This window comes from Pseudopodoces humilis, chromosome 10 (assembly GCF_049639895.1).
Source record: "Pseudopodoces humilis isolate 2021_Gansu_Grassland_sample_001 chromosome 10, ASM4963989v1, whole genome shotgun sequence".
Taxonomy (NCBI): Eukaryota; Metazoa; Chordata; class Aves; order Passeriformes; family Paridae; genus Pseudopodoces; species Pseudopodoces humilis.
This window is the reverse complement of record NC_142209.1, coordinates 26347611-26368974: the sequence shown is the minus strand read 5'-3', so window position 1 is coordinate 26368974 and position 21364 is coordinate 26347611. Positions and strand designations below refer to the sequence as shown.

Here is a 21364-nt window from a genome sequence, read left to right as displayed (position 1 = left end):
AAATAAAATAAATTAGAATATAGAATTTATGTAAAAGAATTGCTGATTCTACATACAGAAGCTTTGAATAACTGTTGTTTGCAAAGCACATAAATACTTAGGAACAATTGCTGAAATTATTTATGTTTTGGTCTTTACAAGATGGCAAAAGATTCTATAAATACTATGAAACACAGTTTTACCAGTTTAAGGACTGTATAACAAAGGTCAATTACAGTTCCAATTCTTTAGATTAGGCTGCTGACATGGAAGAAATAAATAACATGCTCAAGACCTGACAAGCACAGAATTAAGAATCTTCATGTTCTGAATTGAACCACTTAAAAACCTAATCTGCTTAGAAGAAACAACTTACATAATTATGGACACAGATATTAGCTTAGATGAGGAAGCAGCTCATACTGTTATTCTTAGTCCATTACGTGTTTCTTCCACTTCATAACGTCTTTGCAAGTTTCCAGGATGTTCTTTCAATGTCTTTTAAATTCACTGATTCACTCTGACTTGTCACCAGATGTCTTGTTTTCTGAATTTATGATAGGAACTGGGCTCAGACAATGACAGACTGACCCCCTGATCCCAGTGCCTATTCTTTGCTGTACTCAGGAATCCTCTCCACTCCTGATATGGAGTAGCCATATGGTTGAGTTGGCACAGGCTCAACATTGGCATCAGAAACTGCAAAGACAAAATCCCAGCAAGACCAGACTCTTCAAGGACTTAAACTAATAAAGTCAAGGAATTTCTACTGAGCCTGTGCAAACTGAAATGTTTTCAAAGCTGGATTTCCAGAGAAACAGTATTGCTGGTACAAAAGCAGCTCATCTTCTAGAGGCCCCATCCAGAAAGGAGATTCACAGAAACCCTCTCAGATTGCAGCCAGCACTGGCCAAGCAATGTGCATCTTTTTCCTGCAGTCTCACACACATGGCAGTGGGTTTTGGTCAATACATATTGAAAACAAGACTTCAGCTGTATATGGAAAATATGTTTTAACTTCAAGCCAATTTTTTAACTGTCTGAAAAGTTTTAAGGAAATACTTTAGAAGCTGTAACTGGTGTTTCAACTATGCACCTGTAAGGGTTTGCTGCCAGTCCAGCTGGCGATGGACGGTCACAATTAGCTCTAGCCCTTAATAAAGGATAAAACTTCTTCCTATGGGAGTCCCTGCACAGGATTTAACTGCGTTTTATTTATCCCAAAAACTCAACAAGCTGGTGTTATCCTACTGAAATAATTTGGGGCAAAGCATTTGCAAATATTGCAAATTGTATTTGAAATTTATTTTAACTCAAACTCAGATTAATTTTAAGCAATTAAACACACAGATTTCTAATGTGCTACTTTACAGAAAATTCAGTTTGTGCTCAGAACTGCTGGACTTGGATACTGTGCCATGTTTTGTATAAGTATTCTATTATCACATTTAGATTACATAAATCCATAAAGTTGTGAGTGCCCATCCCTGGAACTGTTCAAGGCCAGGCTGGATGGGGCTTTGAGCAACCTGTACTAGTGGAAGGTGTCCCTGTCCATGGCAGGGGGATGGAACAAGATGATATTTAAGGTCCCTTCCCACCCAGTCCATTCTGTGATTCTGAGATCATCGGAGAACCAGGGTTCGTTGTGTGTTAAGTGCTTACCAGTCTCTGGGTGTTCCCAGTGCCCCTAGCATTGCCTGCTCAGTTCAGGTTCCAGTACTTCAAAAAACGCCTGTGAGAGCTTTTGTGGTACCACAGAAAGGAGCTGGGAGCAGTCTCTCCCAGGAGCACCCCTGTTCTAAAACGGATTCGGAAATTATTGAGCTGTTAATCCAGACAAAGGCGTGCAGGAGGCAGACTGAGGAATGGGGAAAGCAGCCCTGCTCCTAGGCCATGCAGAGCGCAATTAATGTACTGTCATGTCTCGGTTTTTGGGTTGTGCTGAATCGGACCTCGGGAATACCCATCCCCGGTGGGGAAAAACTATGAAAGTAAAATTCTAACAGTGTGTTACCGCGTAAAACTGCTGAACCGTCAGAGTTCCCGGTGACCCCGGGATGGAACCGTGCCGCTGAGCAGTGCATGGGAGGAGCCGTAACGAGAGGCGTGTAAGGGAAGGTGCGCGAAGAGAGGCTGGGGAAGAGGCAGGGGAGTGGCCGGAGGAGCGGCCCGCAAAGGGGCGGGAGGAGCGGCTGCAGGGGAGGGCGGGGAAGGGGCGGGAGGAGCGGTCGAGGCGGGGCCGGGTGCGGGCGATGGGAGCGGCCGAGGAAGGGGCGGGGAAGGGGCGGCCCCGCGGGGGCGGTGCCGAACCGAGCGCTCGCGGGAACCGCCGCAGCCATCGCGGCGTGACCCGGCGCGGCCATGGCCGGCTTCATCAACTTCGCGGACGAGGAGGAGGTGCGGGCGTACCTGGAGAACCTGCACGTAGAGTACAGCTACCAGTGCTTCAAGGAGAAGGACCCGGACGGTAAGGCCCCGCCGCCGCCCCCCGGCCGCCGCCGCGGGGCCGGCGGGGGGCTCAGCCCTTGTCCCGTGCCGTGCAGGCTGCCAGCGCTTCGCCGATTACCTGGACGCCGTGAGGAAGGACTTCGTGGCGGCGGGGCGGGTGCTGCGCGACAACTGCGAGGTGCACGGGCACAGCGAGAGCTGCTACAAACTGGGGGCCTACCAGGCCCTCGGCAAAGGTGGGCAGAGGGGTTCTGGTTGTGACTCCACCACCTCCCTGGACAACCTGTCCCGAAACCGGGCCACCCTCACATCTGCCTGTCCTCCTGACCTTGAAGGGGCAGCTACCTGTCCCGCCCCTTTCATGGTCACCTCGTAAAAGTTGGGGGAGGATGGAAAATCTAAAATTGCTTCCTTCTGAAAAATCAGCTGTATGTTAACTATGTATTATTTTTTTATAATCACATCAGTTTAACAGGTAAGTACAGCCAGTGCTCAGTGTTGCTGCATATTCAGTTAATAACATTTCTTCTTCTCAGTGAAATAAAGTAAGAAAGAATCTCAGACTAGTGACAGGTCAAAATGTATTTGCTGGCACTGTAATGGATAGCAGTTAAATTAGTCAGAGATCTTCCAAATGACAGTACTAAAAAAGAACAATATTTTTACCGTAGTTCAAAACTAGTAGCAATCTTGGTGTAGCTATACTGGCAAAATAATATTTGCCTAGTGTAAGATATTAAATCCATAGATGTATTAGTGGAAAGAAAGTTTCGTGGGTCTGGATTATTTTTTGGTTACTGGCACTGTTGTGATTACTCGTGAGTGGAGGAGAGTTTTCAAAGTCAAAGACATTAGCAAAATGTTTCTCAGTGAGACAACAATAATGTCTCTGAAGTCCTAGATGTTGACTACTGCAAAACAGAAAGCTCCCGTTTGTTTTAACATGTCCTCCCAGTAATGTTTTGGTTCTTGGCTGACAGGTGGACTCAACCCGGATTTGAAAGCTGCCTACAAATCTTTTGTGAAATCATGTGAGAAAGGCGGGAAGAAGTCAGCAAATGCGTGTCACAGCGCCGGGCTGCTGGCCCAGGATGGGAGAGCCAACAGTGATCAGCCTGACCCTGTTGCCGCTAGAGATTATTACACAAAAGCCTGTGATGGCAATTATGCTCCAAGCTGCTTCAACCTGAGTGCAATATACCTGCAGGGAGCACCTGGGGTCCCCAAGGACATGAGCCATGCCTTGAAGTACTCGTTGAAAGGCTGTGAGCTGGGGCACGTGTGGGCTTGTGCCAATGCCAGCCGTATGTACAAACTGGGGGATGGCGTTGAGAAGAATGATGCTAAGGCAGAGGAGCTGAAAAACAGGGCAAAACAGTTGCATAAAGAACAGAAAGAGGCTGCAAGTTCTCTAACATTTGGGGAGTAAAACTGGCAGTTGCAGATATTAAGTCTGTTTTTTTAATGGCAAGTGAACTTATAATTTAAATTGTGAGTGTAGTTTTCATTTAAATAAATATCCTGTATTTGGATATACAAATAAAATCATATTTTTGTTTATACAACAAGTGACATTCTCTGCTGTGCCTTTCTATGTTTTAGAACACACAAGTTTTGCTTAGATACTTCCCTTCTTTTTAAAGACAGCTAAAACTTGTGGTCTTTTGGGAGTTCGTCCCTGTGGTTTCAAGTACAAAGGATCTCTTTTGTGTCCAACACTTCAATATCCAGGCTTGTGCTCTGACCAGTTCTAACACACACAAAAGTCACAACTGCAGATAATCCCAGTTTGGGCAGTCTCAACTGTTCCATTTCTCACGAGCATTTTCAGAACTTTGATAGCTGCATACTTGTGTGAGCTGCTCTAAGGCATCGATATTAATCTAATTCTGTAGGTCTAGGCCAATTCCCAGCTCCCTTACTTCCTCCAGTTGCCAACTCATTTGTTACTGTGTATCTGCCTGTCATGCCTGAGTGCTTCAGACTGCTCTCCCAACATATTTGATTGCCCCTCATTTGATCACACAAATTGTTTTATCTTCCTGCCAGCTTCTGGGACATTATGTTCTATTTTTTCTAATACAAATTTAGGGAACAAGGTGCTAACTCATCAGATCTTGGATTCAAATCCATAACCTATATATATATATACACAAACTGTAGCTAAACATACAGATTCTGAAACAGCTGTTTAAATAAGCAGGACTGTATTTGTAAATGTACTCATGAGCTGACAGAATACTTTGTAATTTTAGTGTGTGTAAATATATATGAAGTTTGTGGTGTGTTTTGTTGTATATTTACTACTCAGAACCTGAATCCCCTAGATTAAATAAAGATACAAACTTCACTATTGAAATAAGTGAAGAGGGATTAAAAGCAACATTACTTTGGCTGTGGCCACACGTGAAAGCAGAGTTGTTGGAATCTCACTGCATGTATGAATTAAAGCAGTTCTCCAATTTAACAGCCTTCTTGGGTAGGATGTTTGCTGCTGGAACAGAAACCCGAGCAGCACAGCACAGCACAGTGGTGACACAGGCACACTGTAACAACAGATGGCAGTGTATGAAAACATTATTGCACACTGGTGTGGCTCTGGTATTCAGCAGCCTGGAAAAAAACAAATAGTGGTGGCAAAATCAGAGTAATTTTTCTGTTAACTGTTATTATTTTTTGGCAGTTCAAAAGGGTAAAGCTCTTAGAGGAACACTCTTTGCCTGATTTTTTGCTAGGTACTATTCTGGGCATTTGTTTCACTTGGGAAAAGTAAGTAAATGCTACCTCTGTGGAGTGTAACACTAGTAATAAAACAGTTTGAAATCCATGTTTCCGGAGTAGGCAATTACAGGTGGGTCAAGGCACTCGAGAATTGGATGATATTTTAAGCTCTGTAATGCTCACTGCCACAGAGTGCCTTGTTCAGATCCTCAGCCCAAGCAGCAGAGCAATTTTCTTCCAGCAGGACTAATGACTGTCAGTGATCCTCCCAGGAACTTCCAATCAACACAGCAAACAAGCAAACATCCACCAGAGAACTGTGGATAATTAAAGCCACATATAAAGTGCATGTTGTGGGGAGGTTTTTTCTTAGCTCTTGAGAACTCACAGACTTGCAGAGCTTAAATACTGTAAAGCAAACCATTTTCATAAAAGCTGTGAAGTGAGTAACATAAGTTTATGAAGTGTCATCCAATTTTGCACCACTGGTTGAAAAGGCAAACCCAAGTTAAGAAAGGCTCTTGTGTTTTCAGGCTGTCTCTGAACAGTTTGCTGCCTGGTCTGGGCACACCAGTATCTTTTTTACACAGATACTGATGATGCTGTAACAGATGCATTTAGATAGCTAAGGTCCTCACCTATATGACTTCCCTCCAAAGTGACAAAGCATCCAGAAAAAAGGTCAGTCAGCCACATTTCAGTGTATTACAAATTATATGTGGTTAATGCTGTCTGTAGCATTGAATAGGCTATATGAATAGCAGTCTATTCTCAACCTCAATATTCTTCTCAGGAGACATAATCAAAATCTTTAAGGAGCTGAAAATTTTCCTGCAAATCTTGGCTTATAACCATCTTGCTCTAGTATTATGGGGGCATTACCAAAATGCCAGTATCTCCCTGCTCTTTCTTTTTACCTGATGTTACAAAGGCTAAATTTTATGTTCTCCTGGGAAGAAAACTTTCTTCAAAGCCTCTGAGGTCATAAAGAAAGCACGATAGATATGTGATCATAGCAGAATACTTGGAAATATGGAAGAACCTGTTGATCTCTTCAGGATCAGTGGGTTTTCTAAGAAATTAAGGAGTTTATCTCAGCTTCACAGCTCCTAAACCACTGTCTGCTTTCCCTTTCATTTGTTTGCATTGATCTAAGTGTACAGCCAACCTTCATTAATAACGCAGCAATATCCTTCAGAAGGCATTAACCCTAATTAATTAAATAGACATGTGAATACATTGCTGTAAATGATGAAAGCATTCTCTGCAGGATGCTTCCTGCAGCTATGAGAAGATCAAAAGTGGAGGGCTAGTTTTGAACTGAGATTAAACACTGGTACCACATTATGTGTCATTAAGTGTCATTTGGATTAATCCTGGACAAAAGATGCTGTTGGGTAAAGAAGCCACATGATTTTGTAGAAAAAGAGACTTATTCTAGTGGTTCTGTTTATGTCGCATATTGTAATAAAAGCAGTTTTGCAGCTTGCTGACCTTTTGTTCAGCCACCAGTAACAACTTCTCTCTGCAATGTATGTGTGAAGGGAGTTCTTGTGGCTGTACACACCCACCCAGGGGGATGGTCTGGGAGATTTTGTGTCATTGTCACACCAAAAACCAAAAATAGTAGTGTTCCTTGTTATAGCACAAACTTTTTGTTCAGTACAGAAAGAAATTCACTCTGTTAGCAATTTTTCACTTCATCATGTGAGACAGAAGAACTCTCAAGTCGCTCTTCTTCTCCTTTGGTAGGTGGAGAAGGAAGAATTCCTCCTTCCCTCATGCTTCCCAGCCTCTCCTCCACTAAACCTCAGAGCAACACAGTTCTGCTCGGGATTGGCTTTTTTTGTGGGGAGTGAAGCAAGAAGAGAGAGGAAGGAAAAGGAGTCATGGCACAGCAAGAAATAGATCAGAAAATAAGCAACAAATCTGGTTGTATCATTATTGTACCCCAACCTGTGCTGGGGTGACACCCAGGGGTTCAATTCAGATCCTGACATTAGAGCATTTGTGTGCACCCATAATGACACCCCTGATCCAGAGACCCACAGACTAAGAGTCAGGGTTGCCCAAAGTCCCTAGCACATATTTCAGTCCTAAACACTGGTACCCTGCTCTAATTTTCCAGACACTGTATCAACAATACAGTGCAGAATCTACACAAAACTGATTTCCCCAAGAATCTTAAGACTACAAGGATCAATTCTGTGCCCAATTTTTGATGTCTGATTTCATTTGCCAGATCTGTAGCCTCCCAGTGCTTTCATTTTTCAGTATCCATACTTGAAGCGAGCACAATAACCAGTAATTACACTAATTTTAGGCTATGTCACATCTTTCTTATTTGTTGTTATTGCCTTCTACTCTTAACATTAGTTACAAATTGCCATTGCTATATTTGTTCCAAATGTGTTTTATACTTCTTATAGACACACTTCATTTTTTGCAGTCTTGTTTGTAATAGCTAATATGGTTTTGTAATGTTTTAAAAAATATTTTTGTAATCTTTTTACCCTAATCAACTAGTCAGACATTTGTGTGCTATGGAATTGTAAAATTTAGGCCACTTTGGAGTGGTGATTTCAGATGGAGATTAGTGAACAGCATAATTGTAATGCATTCATGTGCTCAAATTCACGAGTGTGGTGGGAGTTCTCTGTAAGTTCTCATTCTGTCTATGCAAAACTGAAGTACAGTGCTTTAAAAGTACACTGGAGAGATTTTCTTAGCAACTGGTAAAAAAGAAGAAAGAAAGAAGATGAAAACCCTGCATGTTTTTACAGGAGTTGTCACCCACAGGATTCTAGTGCACTTCACCAAGTCCTTTCCAGCTCACAGAGAGCCATTCCATACAGAGCTGGGGCAAGAAAGCCATTACAGAAAAATATTAATTGTTTGACTGTTATACAATTTTCTATCTTGAAGATGAAATATCTGAATTAGTGTTAGAAGTTCCTTATTCTGACAGTCCTTTTTTGACACATAATAGCCTGGTGAACACTTCATTTTCACCAAGAACACTGAAAAGAAGTGGACGGTTTCCTTCCAGCTCTCCTGCCACTGGAAGCACGCCATGTTCCTGTAGTGCTTCCTGCCCAGGAAACTCTTGTTGCTTTGCAACAACCTTTTCTGCAAACTCCTGAGAAGGAAACCTGGATTATGTCTATAGTTCAGAACAGGAGGACAAGCCACTGACTCATTGCAGGACACACAATGTCAGTAGGGGCCCAAAATGATTATTCCCCACATGATCTTTAGCAAGGCAAGGATTTATCAATTCTTTACAAGCCAAGAAACACCAAGATGGGAAACTGGCCTTTGGATGCTATTCTGATAATATTTATGGAGTATTATTCCAGAGAGATGTGATAGCCACCTCAGCACAAGTGTTATCAATAACGACTGAAGAGAAAATAAGAAGTTGCGACATTGTCAACGCTGCAAGCAGCCCTTCAAAGAAGTTATTTTCTGTGCCTTTTTAAGTGAAATGTTTTCTCCACAGCATTGTTTTACTTATTTGTTCTGTAGCTGACACAAAGGCAATATAAAATATCTGTCAGGGAGGCTGAGATAGAGTGACATCAGCTGTCACAGGGACCCAAACTTGCCTCAGACTGGCAGCTCACATGCTGTGGTATTCATGAACAGACAGTGGCCCTCAGAGAGATTATATATAATTTGAGGTAAAAAAACTTTAGATATTTTTGAAATCCTGAGCTTATTCTAAATTCTTTTCTGTTGGGTTTTGTGAGTTTTATATGTTCCTCAGAACCCAGGGGTTGATACCAGAAGATGCCAGGGACTGACATGGTCACAAAAGCCACAGAATATATGAACAAATTCAATACAAGTGAAGGTTTCTGCAGGAGCAAGCAGCATAAAAGTTTTGTTACAGCAAACTGTAAAAACCTCCCACACCCTTTAACACTTAACCAAAACATCTCTGCAGTGTACCTGGCTTGATAAATTCTGTTTTCTGTGTACTGCAGCATGAAGTGCCCGAGTGATGTTTGCTGAGTGTTCTGTTCATTGCTCCCACAGCAGGGAATGGACATTTCCAGATCACACTATCACACCATAGTGACAATGCTATCCACTGATGGTTTAAACTGCAGCACAAGTCAACAGCTAGCTAATATAGTTCTATAAATGACAAGAGATAGGTGATCTCTAGTGGCTGGTTCTAATTCTCTATGACCTTTCTTTCCTAATCTAATGCCATCCTGATATGTGTTAAATTAAAGCCTATGGTCAGAGAGTATTTTCTTATGCAGTACCTGTACCCTTTAGGTAAGAATTTAAAGTTTTCAGTCCTTTCAAATGAAGGATGATTTTACTTTAGATATTGTACAGTTACAAGTTGCAGCCTAAGGCCATATTTATATACCAGAGCCCTGGAAATATTGTATATATACTGTTTTCCCCATTGTAATCTTTGGGGAACAATTTCAATAAAGGGTTTTGTTCTGTGATTTGAATAAATAAGTAACCTCCACTTGATTTCAGTGACTGTTTTCCCCCCTGCATTTTTCAGTACTGATCCAGAATTCTTGCTGTCATCCCAGAGGCACATACATTACAATCATCAATGACACCTTTGAGCCAAACTGTGGAAAAGTCTTATTTCTTTGAAGCTCCAGATGAAATGTTGCCCTCTGGAGAGCCAAAGGCAAGGTCATTTGGCAGGGTGCAATTTCAGCATCATGCACACAACCTGGGAAAATGGCATCCAGAGGCGAGCCAGGACACCTGGTACTCAGGAGCCTGCTGCTCACACTGCTGTGCACGCCTTGCTTGGTGTTTTTGAAACACATTAATGTTGCTGGAGACAGAGGGTGACAGAAAGAAAGTAACATCTTCCGATGTTTAAAGTGTGAAAGAATAAAGCTTTCTGATTCAGTTCCCGTTCACTAGGCTGAACCAGAGATATTGTGAGGCTGGGAAACAGATGCACCCTTGCACATTGAAGCTTAATACTTGAAAATTTTTGTTTAGGAAGGCCCTTGTGCAATCTGGGATTATGGGCTATTTCTCTGCTTTTGTCCTGCCACTGCAAATGGACCAGATGAATGTGTGGAGGGGAATTGATCGAGAACTGTCTGTGCTTGGAGGCTTGAACTAATAAGTGACAAACATAAATGCTGTTTCTTGTTAGAACCTGCTATGTGCAATCCTGCTCAGCTGTGAATACAGTTAAAACCAAAGGGACTCTGTGCACTTCCTGCAGCACATGAAGCATCAGCTTCCCCCACCTGGGAGCTATGTGATTGCTTTAGGGGGCTTGCTGGAGTGTAATTCAGCTTGGCCCAATCACTCCAAGAAGACAGCTCATAGCAGAGCTGGTGAAGATAAACAGGATCTTTTGAAATGGAAGAGTCTGAAAAGAAGGACAACTTCACAACAGAAATGATCAGGAATAAATTGCATAGGAGAGGAACTATTTCTAGCTAGAACCTATTTGTCCTTATACAAAATGAGATCATATGATTAATTAATTTGAAGTGAATTCTATTTTTTCTCATTGCTCAGGCAATAAACCAAAAGGACAAGTAATTTAATTTGGCCGTTGAAGCATCTCTTGATGTCAGGAAAGGGTCATAGCAAACTGCTTTTTCCCCTGACGTCTCCAGAGTGCAGCAAGAGCTACATTTATACTCTGTGCAACAGGGAGCCTGGGAGGACTCCTTAGAGATGCTGGACTACCTTGTTTAGCTTTGGAGATAAACAGATGATCATTTTTTCCAGCTATACATGTTCCTACAGGAAATCATCTCAATCCTAATTTAATGAAGGAACCAGATCCAGATGATGGCATATTCAGATCAGGTATTCTCTGGAACAGAATCCCAAATCAGATCAAATTATTCCTCAGGTATCTGCAAGGTGTCTGGACAACCTGAAACAGAAATCTTTCACAATTCAATATTTCCCCTGTTAATTAACCCTGCAATCCATACAGAGTGAAACTCTAGGCAGGAATATGACTCTATGGCATAGAGTGGGTGTTGATGGGCATTTATTAAATACAGGCCAGGCTTAAAACCCCTGCAGGCAGAGGCAAGGGCTGGGACAAAAATGCAGATTTTCCTCATGGGGTTCTTCACTTCCCATCTGTAGCCAGGGCTGAACTAGTGGGTAGGTGCACACACGCAGACACACCTCACACACATGCATCTGAATTTCGGAAACTGAGAAAGTCTTTGAGCTCAGACCCAGCTGTGCATTTACTTGATGGGATTGCAATAGCTGTTTGAAGACTTTGGAGAACCCATTAAAAGCTGAAGAGTACCCCAGCACTTTGGATTGAAGGCAGTCTGAGTGCTCTGAATGGATAAAAGACCAGAACCAGACATCTCTATTTAAGAAAAAAAAAAAAAAAGAAAAGAAACAACTCTAACCCCACAACAAAACCCAAATGTTCTCAGGATTGGGCGAGCCTTTTGTGCTCTGTCCTCTCGATATGCTGCTCAGCTGTGCTTTTCTTATTTTCCTGTGGGAGGACTGTTCCCTTGGCTACCAGTGCTGGCCTCTAATAGTTGACATTTGGGCACAGGATGAAAACATTGCTCTGTTTTTCTTTCATTCCTGCAGGAGCAGTGGGAACACAACTGAACAGGTTTCTGGTAGGCAACTGCTCCCTATGATACCACTGAACCAAGTTAGGTGATTTTGCCCTGCTGCACCCTTCCCTTCCAGGTGCTGATCCAGCCAATCTCTGTATTCCTGCTGGTCACTGCCTTGTCAGAGAAGTGCTGACAGGAGGTGAGGTTTGGGTCTTGTTCCTCTGCCCTCCTGCACAGGAGACAGCACAGGCCACCTTGAGCTGCTCCAGCCACAGGCATTTCCTTTTAGCCACACGCAGCAGCATGAGGCACAAGGTGCAGAGCCAGCCTCATGCTAACAGGAGGGCAGGTCACTGCAGACACAGCTAATGCCTGGGAGCGGTAAGCAGTGTCTCTTAATCTTGCTGGCTTTCTATATTGAGCACGTTGTTGCTTCTGCATTAGAGGAATTAGAGGAATTAGAATAGTCTTGTCTCCTCTTGAGATCTCAAGGTCCTGCCTTCATTTGTCATTATGTGCTCCATGAAACTCTGTTTGCGCACAACAACCTTGACCTTTGCACAACAACCTGCTCTCTGCAGTCCCTCTATGGTCTGAGGCTGCTCTCATTCAAATTACGCTTATGTGGAGGGAATCAAATACATCTTTTTCTCTACTTAAATGCCTGGAGCAAACAAATGTTCTTCTGCAGTCATGAAATGCGACAAAGGGGCCATGATTCCAAGGACAAGGTGAGGCTTACACTTTCTGTGGAAAGTGGAGACCAATGTGATGAAAGGGGCAGAGGAGGGAAGCAAGAACACAGGTCCACCAGATGAACAGAAATGATTGTACCTCAGACAGAAGTTGAGAAAATGAGGCAGTAAGTGTGAGTGGATGAAGAGTTGTACACTAGGTAGCTGGGAACCTGGTAAGGACTTGAGGTGACTTATAACACAAAAGCAATAAGGATACCAGTAATCTGGGATTGGGAAAAAAAGAGGAAAAGTCACAAATACAGAAAGGGTCTCCTGCTTTTATTATTTTTCCCCCCTGTTTTCTGTGGTGGCCATACCAGATATTTACATGACCAATTCTGAGAATTCAGAGTCATGCCTGGTGCACAGGTAGATCAATCCCATCTTCGTACACGGGACTGCTGGCTTTGCCCACCAGAAAGGCTCAGAGGATAGAGAAGGCAACTTGTGGAGGGAGAACATGGGAAGCATCGGTGCAGGAGGTGCACTCAGGATTTAGTTGTTGTACAGGAATTTGCAGTGCTCCTGCCTAGCTCAGGAACAGAGGGAAGGTGATTAGCAGGTTGGTTTGCTGAGCCTGTGTGATCTGAATTGAAACTGAGCTACAAGGGGCATTGCAGTTCTACAGTCCGTTTCTCTCTCAAGCCAGAATTATCTGTATTTATTATACCTGAGAGCTGTCTGCTTAACCTCTACCAGAGGCTTCAGTCACTGCATGCAATTTTTTCCTGTGTTTACTAAACTTTCCAGCAGAGAACTCATTATTTCCTCAACCACCACAAATACAATGTCATAAAAGAACAATATGGAAGCCAGCAAGAACAACCCAGGAGCACAGAAGGAGGAGCCTCAGCAGTCTAAGGCCTCCTTAGGCTCTCAGGTATTTATTTTGTTCAAGTTGACTGCAGTAGGGTGTTGTTTACAACCAGGTGAAGAACAAGAGGCCTTTCAGCATTCTGGGAGGTGCAGGAAAGACATGATTCTTCAGCATCAGAGAACATAAGTAGCAAGGGGTCGGTGTTAAAATGCAGTACATTGCAATGAAGGAGAGAAGCAGAAAAAACGAGAGTTGCTTCTGGTACTAGTGATAAGGATTATCCTAGATTTATCTTTCAATTGTGCCAAAGTGTAACTGCTCTTCAGGTTTTATTGTTAGTGCTGTCATTGCAATAATATGCTAGAAATGAACTGTTTTATTTATTGATAAGAAAAGAGATTTACCCACCATGTGATATGCTGCTATATTCACAACAGTACTAAGATTGTATCAGAAGGCTCAGCCAGCTGAATAGTACCTGGAATTAGAGGAAAGGAAGTAGTGGAAACCTGTTGTTCCCAGTTTCTGTCCTAGCAGAGGTGCTGTAATGTGCGCTTAGTCCTGATTTTATTTAAAATACTTTTACTGAAAAATGAAAACTCTCCAATGGCTGTGGTCCAGTTCCCCAGAAAAGAGGATCCAAGGCAACCTGGAACACAGACAACTCTGCTCTGTCACCTCCCTGAGAAGCAAAGCTAAAAACCAAACTTGTTGATCTGAATAAGCAGCCTGACATGGTTTTCCAGTCCTAATCTGGTAATTGTGCCTCTGAAGGTCTGTTTGATGAGATGCAATATAGAAAGATACATAGCCCTTTGCAAAGGTTGGACCACAGATCATTATTTCAGCCAAAAATTTCCACTTCAGACAAAGGAAATCAGAGGATACATAGTGAAGACCATATGAAAACAGAATTCACCCACCCAGCCAGCCCAGTAAAAAGGCTTCTGGTGTGACCCAATGAGTCAGCTCATTTTCTTTCAAGCAACTCATTTAGCAGAAGGCGTCAAACCACTTTCACTGAACAATTCTCTTAGATTTCCACGGAATAAAACACCAGATCCCATTTGCACAGTCTGTCATTTCCTTTTTGTATTAAAAAACTCTGAGCTGACCTTATCAGGTCAGGACTGTCTTATCACCTTCCCCAGAAAGGCTACAGTCCTATACGTAACAGAATTACTATTCACTGTATCCCTCAACTCTTGGAGCTCACAGTTTAAAATTCCAAGTGCTGGCTTGGTAGCTCCAGCAAACACTAGGAAGGTTTGGCAGGATCTCTCTAGCTCCTAAACCACTTGGCACAGACCTCCCAAGTACAGCAGTGCTTTTAGGGAGCATCTCTGGCCATGGGCTGATCCCTCTGGATGTAAGAGACCAACAGCCCCGGTGGGAACACCAGGGGTAAAAGATCACTGTTCCCGTTTAACTCAGGATCATGATTTATTGGCACCAGTTACAAATGCAGCCTAATGAAAAGCAAAGCTGCAGAAACACATTTTATCATTGACTCAAAAGAGAAATCAATATGTTCATATATATTAGAGGGAGCAATCTCCATTAAAAAGCAAAGGGATGAGACAACAATGTTCTTCATACTTGCTAGGATCCCATTTTTTTTAACATTTAAGCCCCCCTGTCAAAAACTGATGGGTTCATGCAAGAGATCAGCCCAATCCACCTGCTTTTACTGACTCCTGGAACCTCACAGCCAATTACCAGGCCCTGCTGGGAAGGCACTTTTCCCAAAAGTATGGGGACATCTGCAAAGAAGAGAAAGGTTTTTGCCTGTGAATAGTTCAGAGTAACCAGAAGATGCAGTGAGGTTCAATTTGGCCAAACTGACACAGTGCACTTTGCATTTGCTCACTTAAGAAAACAAAATTGCATTGAGGGGGTTCATGTTTCCTCTAATTGCCAGGAGATTGAATGGGGGCTGTTTGGGTCAAATGAACAATTTTAAATGCAGTGCTTTGTGCAGGTGTCTTTGTTAAAATAAAATAATAATCAAAAAGAAATCAAAAGAAACAGCTTGAGTCACTAGCAGCCTCTCTGTCTTATAATCACTTGTGGTTTAATTTACGAAAATGAAAATTTATTGGGATGCCACTTCAAATAATTTCACTGCTTTCCTTCAGAAAGCAAAAAGTAGAAAGAATTAAGCTGGTCAGAGTAAATATTCTGTCAAAGGAGGCAGCAGACATGACAGGAGTCACACATTACCCTGGCTTTACTAAACCAGTGAGTGCACATTTGCATAGCTGCAGTCTAAACCCAAACAGCTGCTCATCATAGAGTGGCAAAATCCACTAAAAGTAATTAACTGCAATATTTACTACAAAAGCTACGTGAGACACTGGTGCATCTTGTTACTGAAAACAAGGAACTTTCCAAGTGGCTCTGGTCACAGGTTGCATTATGCATGTTAAATGTCTGTGGCAACAGGAGTACCAGACAGTAGGTGAAGAACATGAAGTGTGAAAAGGCAGCAAAATTACCTAACACAGGCAGCAAAACCACCTGCAGAGACTCACTGCCAAGTTCCCAATGAGCTGGAAGCCACAACTCTACAAAGGTATCAGCACAGCCACTGTTTCTCACAGTACAAGGTCTATAAAGTATCTACGGCAGTCCTGAAGAGAAAAGTAGAAATGTGTTAACTAAGGAAGACAAGGAAGATTTGAAGAAGTTATGTCTAACTATGATGTCAAAGTACTATTTTTACATTTGCTGGTAGTTCAGAGAAAACACTATGAAGAGGAAAATCTTCTGTTCTCAGGAGGTTACTCCAATGAACTTGAAGTATAAACATGGATTGATGTTCAAAGCAGAGGCCACTTTCAGCTTTGGAAATTCAAAGTTACCTTACAGCTTGTGGTACTTTGGAAGAAAATCCTGAAAGACTTGATAAAACCAGGCAGAACTAACTAAAAAGTATGTGCTTTGTTTTCTTTAGTGCATCTTTAGCTCTGGTTCTGATAAACCGTTGAAATGTTTAAGCCTGTGTTTTGACAAAACATACCAGGCTCACCCCTACACGGGTGTGCTGACAAAGCATCTGGAGACCTGTGAGCTGGTGCTGCCTTGTTGTGCAAAGCCAGGACTCACCAATTTTCTCCTGCCTCCTGTCCTGGCCATTTTGTGCTGCAGGTTTGGCCCCAAATGCTATTCACAATCTAAGTCAGAAAATGCTGCAGCACCGCCCTTCACACAGTGAGCAGACAAACTGACATGGGGATGTTCATACCTCAACTTGCAGAGTTGTGATCCTGAAGGATATAAACACATTTTTTTTATTATATACTCTGTACATAAAAACATTGCATCTAATTGAACACGTTCTATCTAAAATAAATGTTTGGTCCCCCTCTGCAAATTCAGTGGAAGTCAGAGTAAACCCATCTGTTTTAATCTCTGAGACTAATATTGCTTCCTCTCTTTCATTAACATGCATTTATCCTGCTCTCCCTTGCACGGGAAATGCAGCAACCCTGAACTTTGATTAGCAGTAATCAGAAAACATCCACACCTGCACGTAGGCAGTGGGAGGCTTTTCAATTGGAAATGGATTTTGAGAACATAATGTCTCTGTTCTGAAAGGGAAAATGCATCTTTTAAGGAATACAAGCAATAAAAACCATTTATGTATTGTGTTTCTTCAAGGATGGCAATGCTATCATAGAATCAAGTGCTCTAATTGTTGAAGTGATTAATTTCTGCTCTTTGGAACTAAATATATTCAATGTCACTAAAGAAGTCCTGGGGAGTTTTTCATAAGCTGGATGATAGCTGGATGATAGCACAGCCAGTGCTTATCATCTGTCCAAAACAAGGTGTCCTTTTTCTTGTCCATTTTAGGTTCAAGAAGCAGGTGCAAGGACTGTGGTGTGGGGACCTGCAGTGATGCTAAAGCAGCCCAGACAGCACTGCAGCAGGGCATGGAGGAGCAGGGTGATTTCTGCTGGAGAAAGCAGCCTGGCAGGGAAGCAGTGCCTTACTGAGATAAGTGACTTTTATTCATTCTGTTTCCAAGTCTCTACTATCTTTAATGCCTGTTGAAATAAAGCCTTTGGGTAAAAAGTCCTCCCTGATGGCAAAACTTTCTCATCTTTTGGTTATATTCTAAGGATGTTACTGCTCCTCATTTGTCAGATTCCCAGGAAAAAGGGAGGAAGGCAAGATTTACTATTCCCATAACACCTAAATATAAACTGTAATCAGATTTATAAACAACATCTACAGACCTTTCATAAGCTATAAAAAGCTTTGAAAAGTACATCTGTGCACTTCTGTTTCCTTTTCATAGTCTTTCACCTCTGCTTCTATTTCCCTAAATAGAAAGATAATAGTATTAATCTATTCCTTGGGGCTTTTGTGAAGATTCACAATTAATATTTATGCAGTAAAAGGGAATAAATGCTGTAGAAGTGCTGAGCATCATTATTGTTCTCTCTCTCTTCATTAGCACATCATGTACATGCCAAGTAGAACAGATAAACACAGAAATTAGCTGTCCTCAAAGTCAGGCAAGTGAGAAAGGTAACATGACTGCTAGAGAGCCATTAATTAAAAATGTTTGCTGTGGGTGACATCTGTGGCAAACAAAACAACCCTCTGAGATTTAAAGAATTAAATATATTTCTTTACTCATTTGAGCAAGTTCTGTCTGCAGCAAAGAAGTTCTGGGAATATTTTCAAATTAAATATGCTGCACGTAACCCCACAGCAGCTGTGTCTTAAACAGAAATCCAACTGAAGCAGCAAGTAGGTTTTGTATTCTAAAACCTGGAAACTTCCTCATTTATTCCTTCCAGATCTCATTTCTTTCCTGTGCTTATTACTATATGTGTGTTTTCCAAAGCACAACCCACGTGGAGCTGGCTTCACCTTCGCAACTACTGTAGTAGCCAATCCCCATTTCCACAGGTTTTTGATGCAGGAATTTGTATTAGTCCCAACACAACCAGGACTTCTCATGGCCATCTCAGGCCATGCTGGCCTGCAGAGCTGAGGTGGCCATGCCCTTCAGAGCAGTAAGGTTTTGCAGAGATAACCTCAAAGATCTTCTCTCTAGGAATATCTGGCTACCTGCTGGAATCTAATTAACCCTGACACTGACAGCTATTTAAAAAGTATTGAACCATTTCATGTTCTCAGCATTTGCACTTCAGAAATATCCTAAAGGAAAAGATGGAAGGGTTCATCATGAATGTTGTCCACTAATTTTGTTGAACTTTTTTCCTTTCAAGAGGAATAATTGCCAATGAGAAGCAGTGAAAACTGCCAATGTTGTGTAAAAATAAGTGTAGTATGCAGCTAGCTATAAATTAAAATGTCCATTTGCCATGGATAAGAGCTAGTAAAAGAAACTCAGTGAAGCATTGCTCTCATCAAAATCAGAGCAGAATCTGCCTGTCAGAAAATGAAGTAGTCTTTGTTCACGCAGACCATTACACTGCTTTTTACACACTCTTTGCATTTCCTAACCACTCCTTAAAGCATCCTTAACTCCTGACATGTTCAAACCATTTCCAGGTAAGAAGAGAGTCACTTAACAGGAAAAGGTAATAAAACAAGTTTGTCTTTACTTTTCATGTTCTGAGTAAATTAACTGGTTTTCTTATTTGTTTGGGGGTTTTTCCCTTTAGCGTGTGTTTTGGAAATTCCTAAATAGTGCATTTCTTCCATTCAGACTACTTTAATCAATGCAATGTCTGATCAACTTATCAATAGATTTTCATGGAAGATGTGCAGATGTTGCACTTAAGGACATGGTTTAGGGGTGGACTTGGCAGTGTTGTGTTAATGGTTGGATTTGATGACCATAAAGGTATTTTCCAACCTAAATGGTTTTTTAATTCTATGCAGGGGTGCCATCCACAGCTCTGCTAGGATGTCATACCCTACTTATGATTAAATATTAAATCTCTCCACCCTGCTACTCTTAGTTAGAGATGCACCCACATACAGTCACCTCTCCTGGTACTCTGCAAATGTTAGAGGCTTTGTTGGAGAACTGTGGGAGCAAAGAGAGCATCCTGAGGCAGAGCTACTAGCAGCTTTCATGATGTGCAGTTTTGGTTCCTTGCTTACTCAGTACCAATGGATGTTTTCTTCTCTGTTTTCTCCTGATGTAGTTTATTAATCAAAGTATAAGTTGATCTGCACTTGTTATTTTCCATAAACATCTGTGGGAACTGTGAGAAATGGACAAAACTCTAAGGATCTCTCTGCTTTTCATACAGTCTTGCCATTTGGGATCCCTCTCTTCTGCCTATAAATATCTGAAAGGCTGATTCCTACCCCAATACAGCCACCTGGATCCCTTCAAACAACACACAGCAGGAACGCATGTTGCTGCAGGGTGGAATCTCCTGGGGCAGGAGGAATTGTCAAGTGCTGGTTGCTGTCTATTATTTCAACTGGCTACAGGAGAAGTGTGGACAAATAGCTGAAACCAGCTAATTTTTAGATTGTTAAAAAGAGGATGAGACAAACATGCCCTTTGCAGCTGTATCTGTTTGGCTTTGCTTTTAAAAGTTTTGCTTGGTTTTTAAAAAACATAAGCAACAATTCTTGCTTTCAGGAAAAATCCAAGAAGAATAAATAAACTTCCTTCCCCCATTGGCACATTGTTATTCTTCCCTAACCCTCTACTACTGTTTCATTTAGGCTCCTTCCTGCAAAGCACCTGGCAGTGGGCACACTGAGGTAGCTGCTGGATTGAACTAAACCTTTGCATGGGTTTGGGATGGAAATTCAGAAATACGGAATTCAGCAGTCCTGATGTTAGAAATTAATAATGAAGCATGCAAAGGCACGCTGACAAGAAGTTTACATTTATCCTAGCCCTTTCTCAATTATTGGTTTGAAAGAACATCTCTTGCTCCACCCATCTACACTGCAGTACAAAACTCATGTTGGGCTGTTATTTGCCTTGACTGGCTTTTGCCTTTAACAAGAGAAACACATGCAGGACCCTACTCCTATCCAGTGCTCTGTTCCTGTGACAATCCATAGCAATCCTTAACTAGAACAGCACACTGCAAGGGGTCTCTGTCAATGAACACCATTGCTACCAAATAGCAATGAAGGAGAAAAACCCTTTTAAAAATGAGGGACTAATTGTAGCAGCAGATGTTAACTGCAATTGCCTTGCAGGACTCTCAGAGGAATCCAGAATGGGAGAGACACTGCCTTTAACACATGTTTGCTGTGTTGTACCTATTTTGCTTGTACAGCAGGGTTTGAGTTGTGAGGAATGGATTGGGTGGGGAGTTAATGGCTGATGTAAACTTAAAACTAGCTTAGTTCATATTTAATTTTTTAAAAAATCTTGAACAGTGTATTCCACCTAGGAGCACAAAAGGTGAGTGATACTAGAAGCCCATGGGCTGTGATGGGAGGGAGGGAGGGAGGGAGGGAGGACATGCTGCTTAAGCACCACGGCTGGCGCAAGCCTAATGCCAAGAGAAGGTGGTAAAACAACGGGACCTGGAAGAGACTGGGAGCAGGAATGTATAATGAAGTTACCACATGGACAGGATGAAATAACCAAAAGTCATAAAAGTCACAGAAATCATGCTAAAGAAACTGGAATAGTGAATTTGGCTCCTAAGCTTCTTAATCTGTCCTTACCTATCCCGGTATCACTGATGCTCATTTGCATTAAAGGATGCTTTATTTTATAACAAAAATGCAAATGATTTGTCAGCTGGCTTCTGCATCTGCTCCCTGGTCATTTAGATTAATGGCATGTATGGCTTTTCTTTAAAGAATTTGTTGCTGCAGCTTTCCCATGGTGCCAAAAGAAAGATGTCTATTGCTTTTCATGCTAATACTATCATTTTTAAAAGTCTAAGTTGTTTTTGATTCACTTAAACTGGGAGTATGAGTAGCAAAAAGAATTAAATTTGCATTGCATAAAATGAAGATGAAAGCACTTTGGTGGAGTCTTGATATACACTTAGGAAACATTTTTAAAACACCCATATTCCCAAAATGTACATACACACATTGAGGATCAGTTGCTTGTTCAAAGGATAATTTATTATAATTTATACTGTTTGGCTACTGAAACAATCTGCTTTCTTTTC

The 21364-nt window shown here is 41.8% G+C and overlaps 1 protein-coding gene across 1 annotated transcript; it reads left to right on the top strand.

Moving 5' to 3' along the window:
* The first annotated feature begins 2283 nt into the window (after positions 1-2283).
* Positions 2284-3998, top strand: COA7 (cytochrome c oxidase assembly factor 7). Its single transcript, XM_005521164.2, has 3 exons — positions 2284-2449; positions 2526-2666; positions 3411-3998. Exons 1-3 carry the CDS (start codon positions 2344-2346, stop codon positions 3857-3859), a joined length of 696 nt encoding a protein of 231 aa, XP_005521221.2. The 5' UTR covers positions 2284-2343; the 3' UTR covers positions 3860-3998.
* The last annotated feature ends 17366 nt before the right edge of the window (positions 3999-21364 follow it).

What these genes read in the sequence shown, in the direction of transcription:
- COA7 (XM_005521164.2), top strand. Translation starts at nt 2,344, where the DNA reads ATGGCCGGCTTCATCAACTTCGCGGACGAGGAGGAGGTGCGGGCGTAC. An exon ending in CAAGGAGAAGGACCCGGACG is followed by an intron (nt 2,450 to 2,525) that starts GTAAGGCCCCGC and finishes CGTGCCGTGCAG; the next exon opens with GCTGCCAGCGCTTCGCCGAT. An exon ending in CTACCAGGCCCTCGGCAAAG is followed by an intron (nt 2,667 to 3,410) that starts GTGGGCAGAGGG and finishes CTTGGCTGACAG; the next exon opens with GTGGACTCAACCCGGATTTG.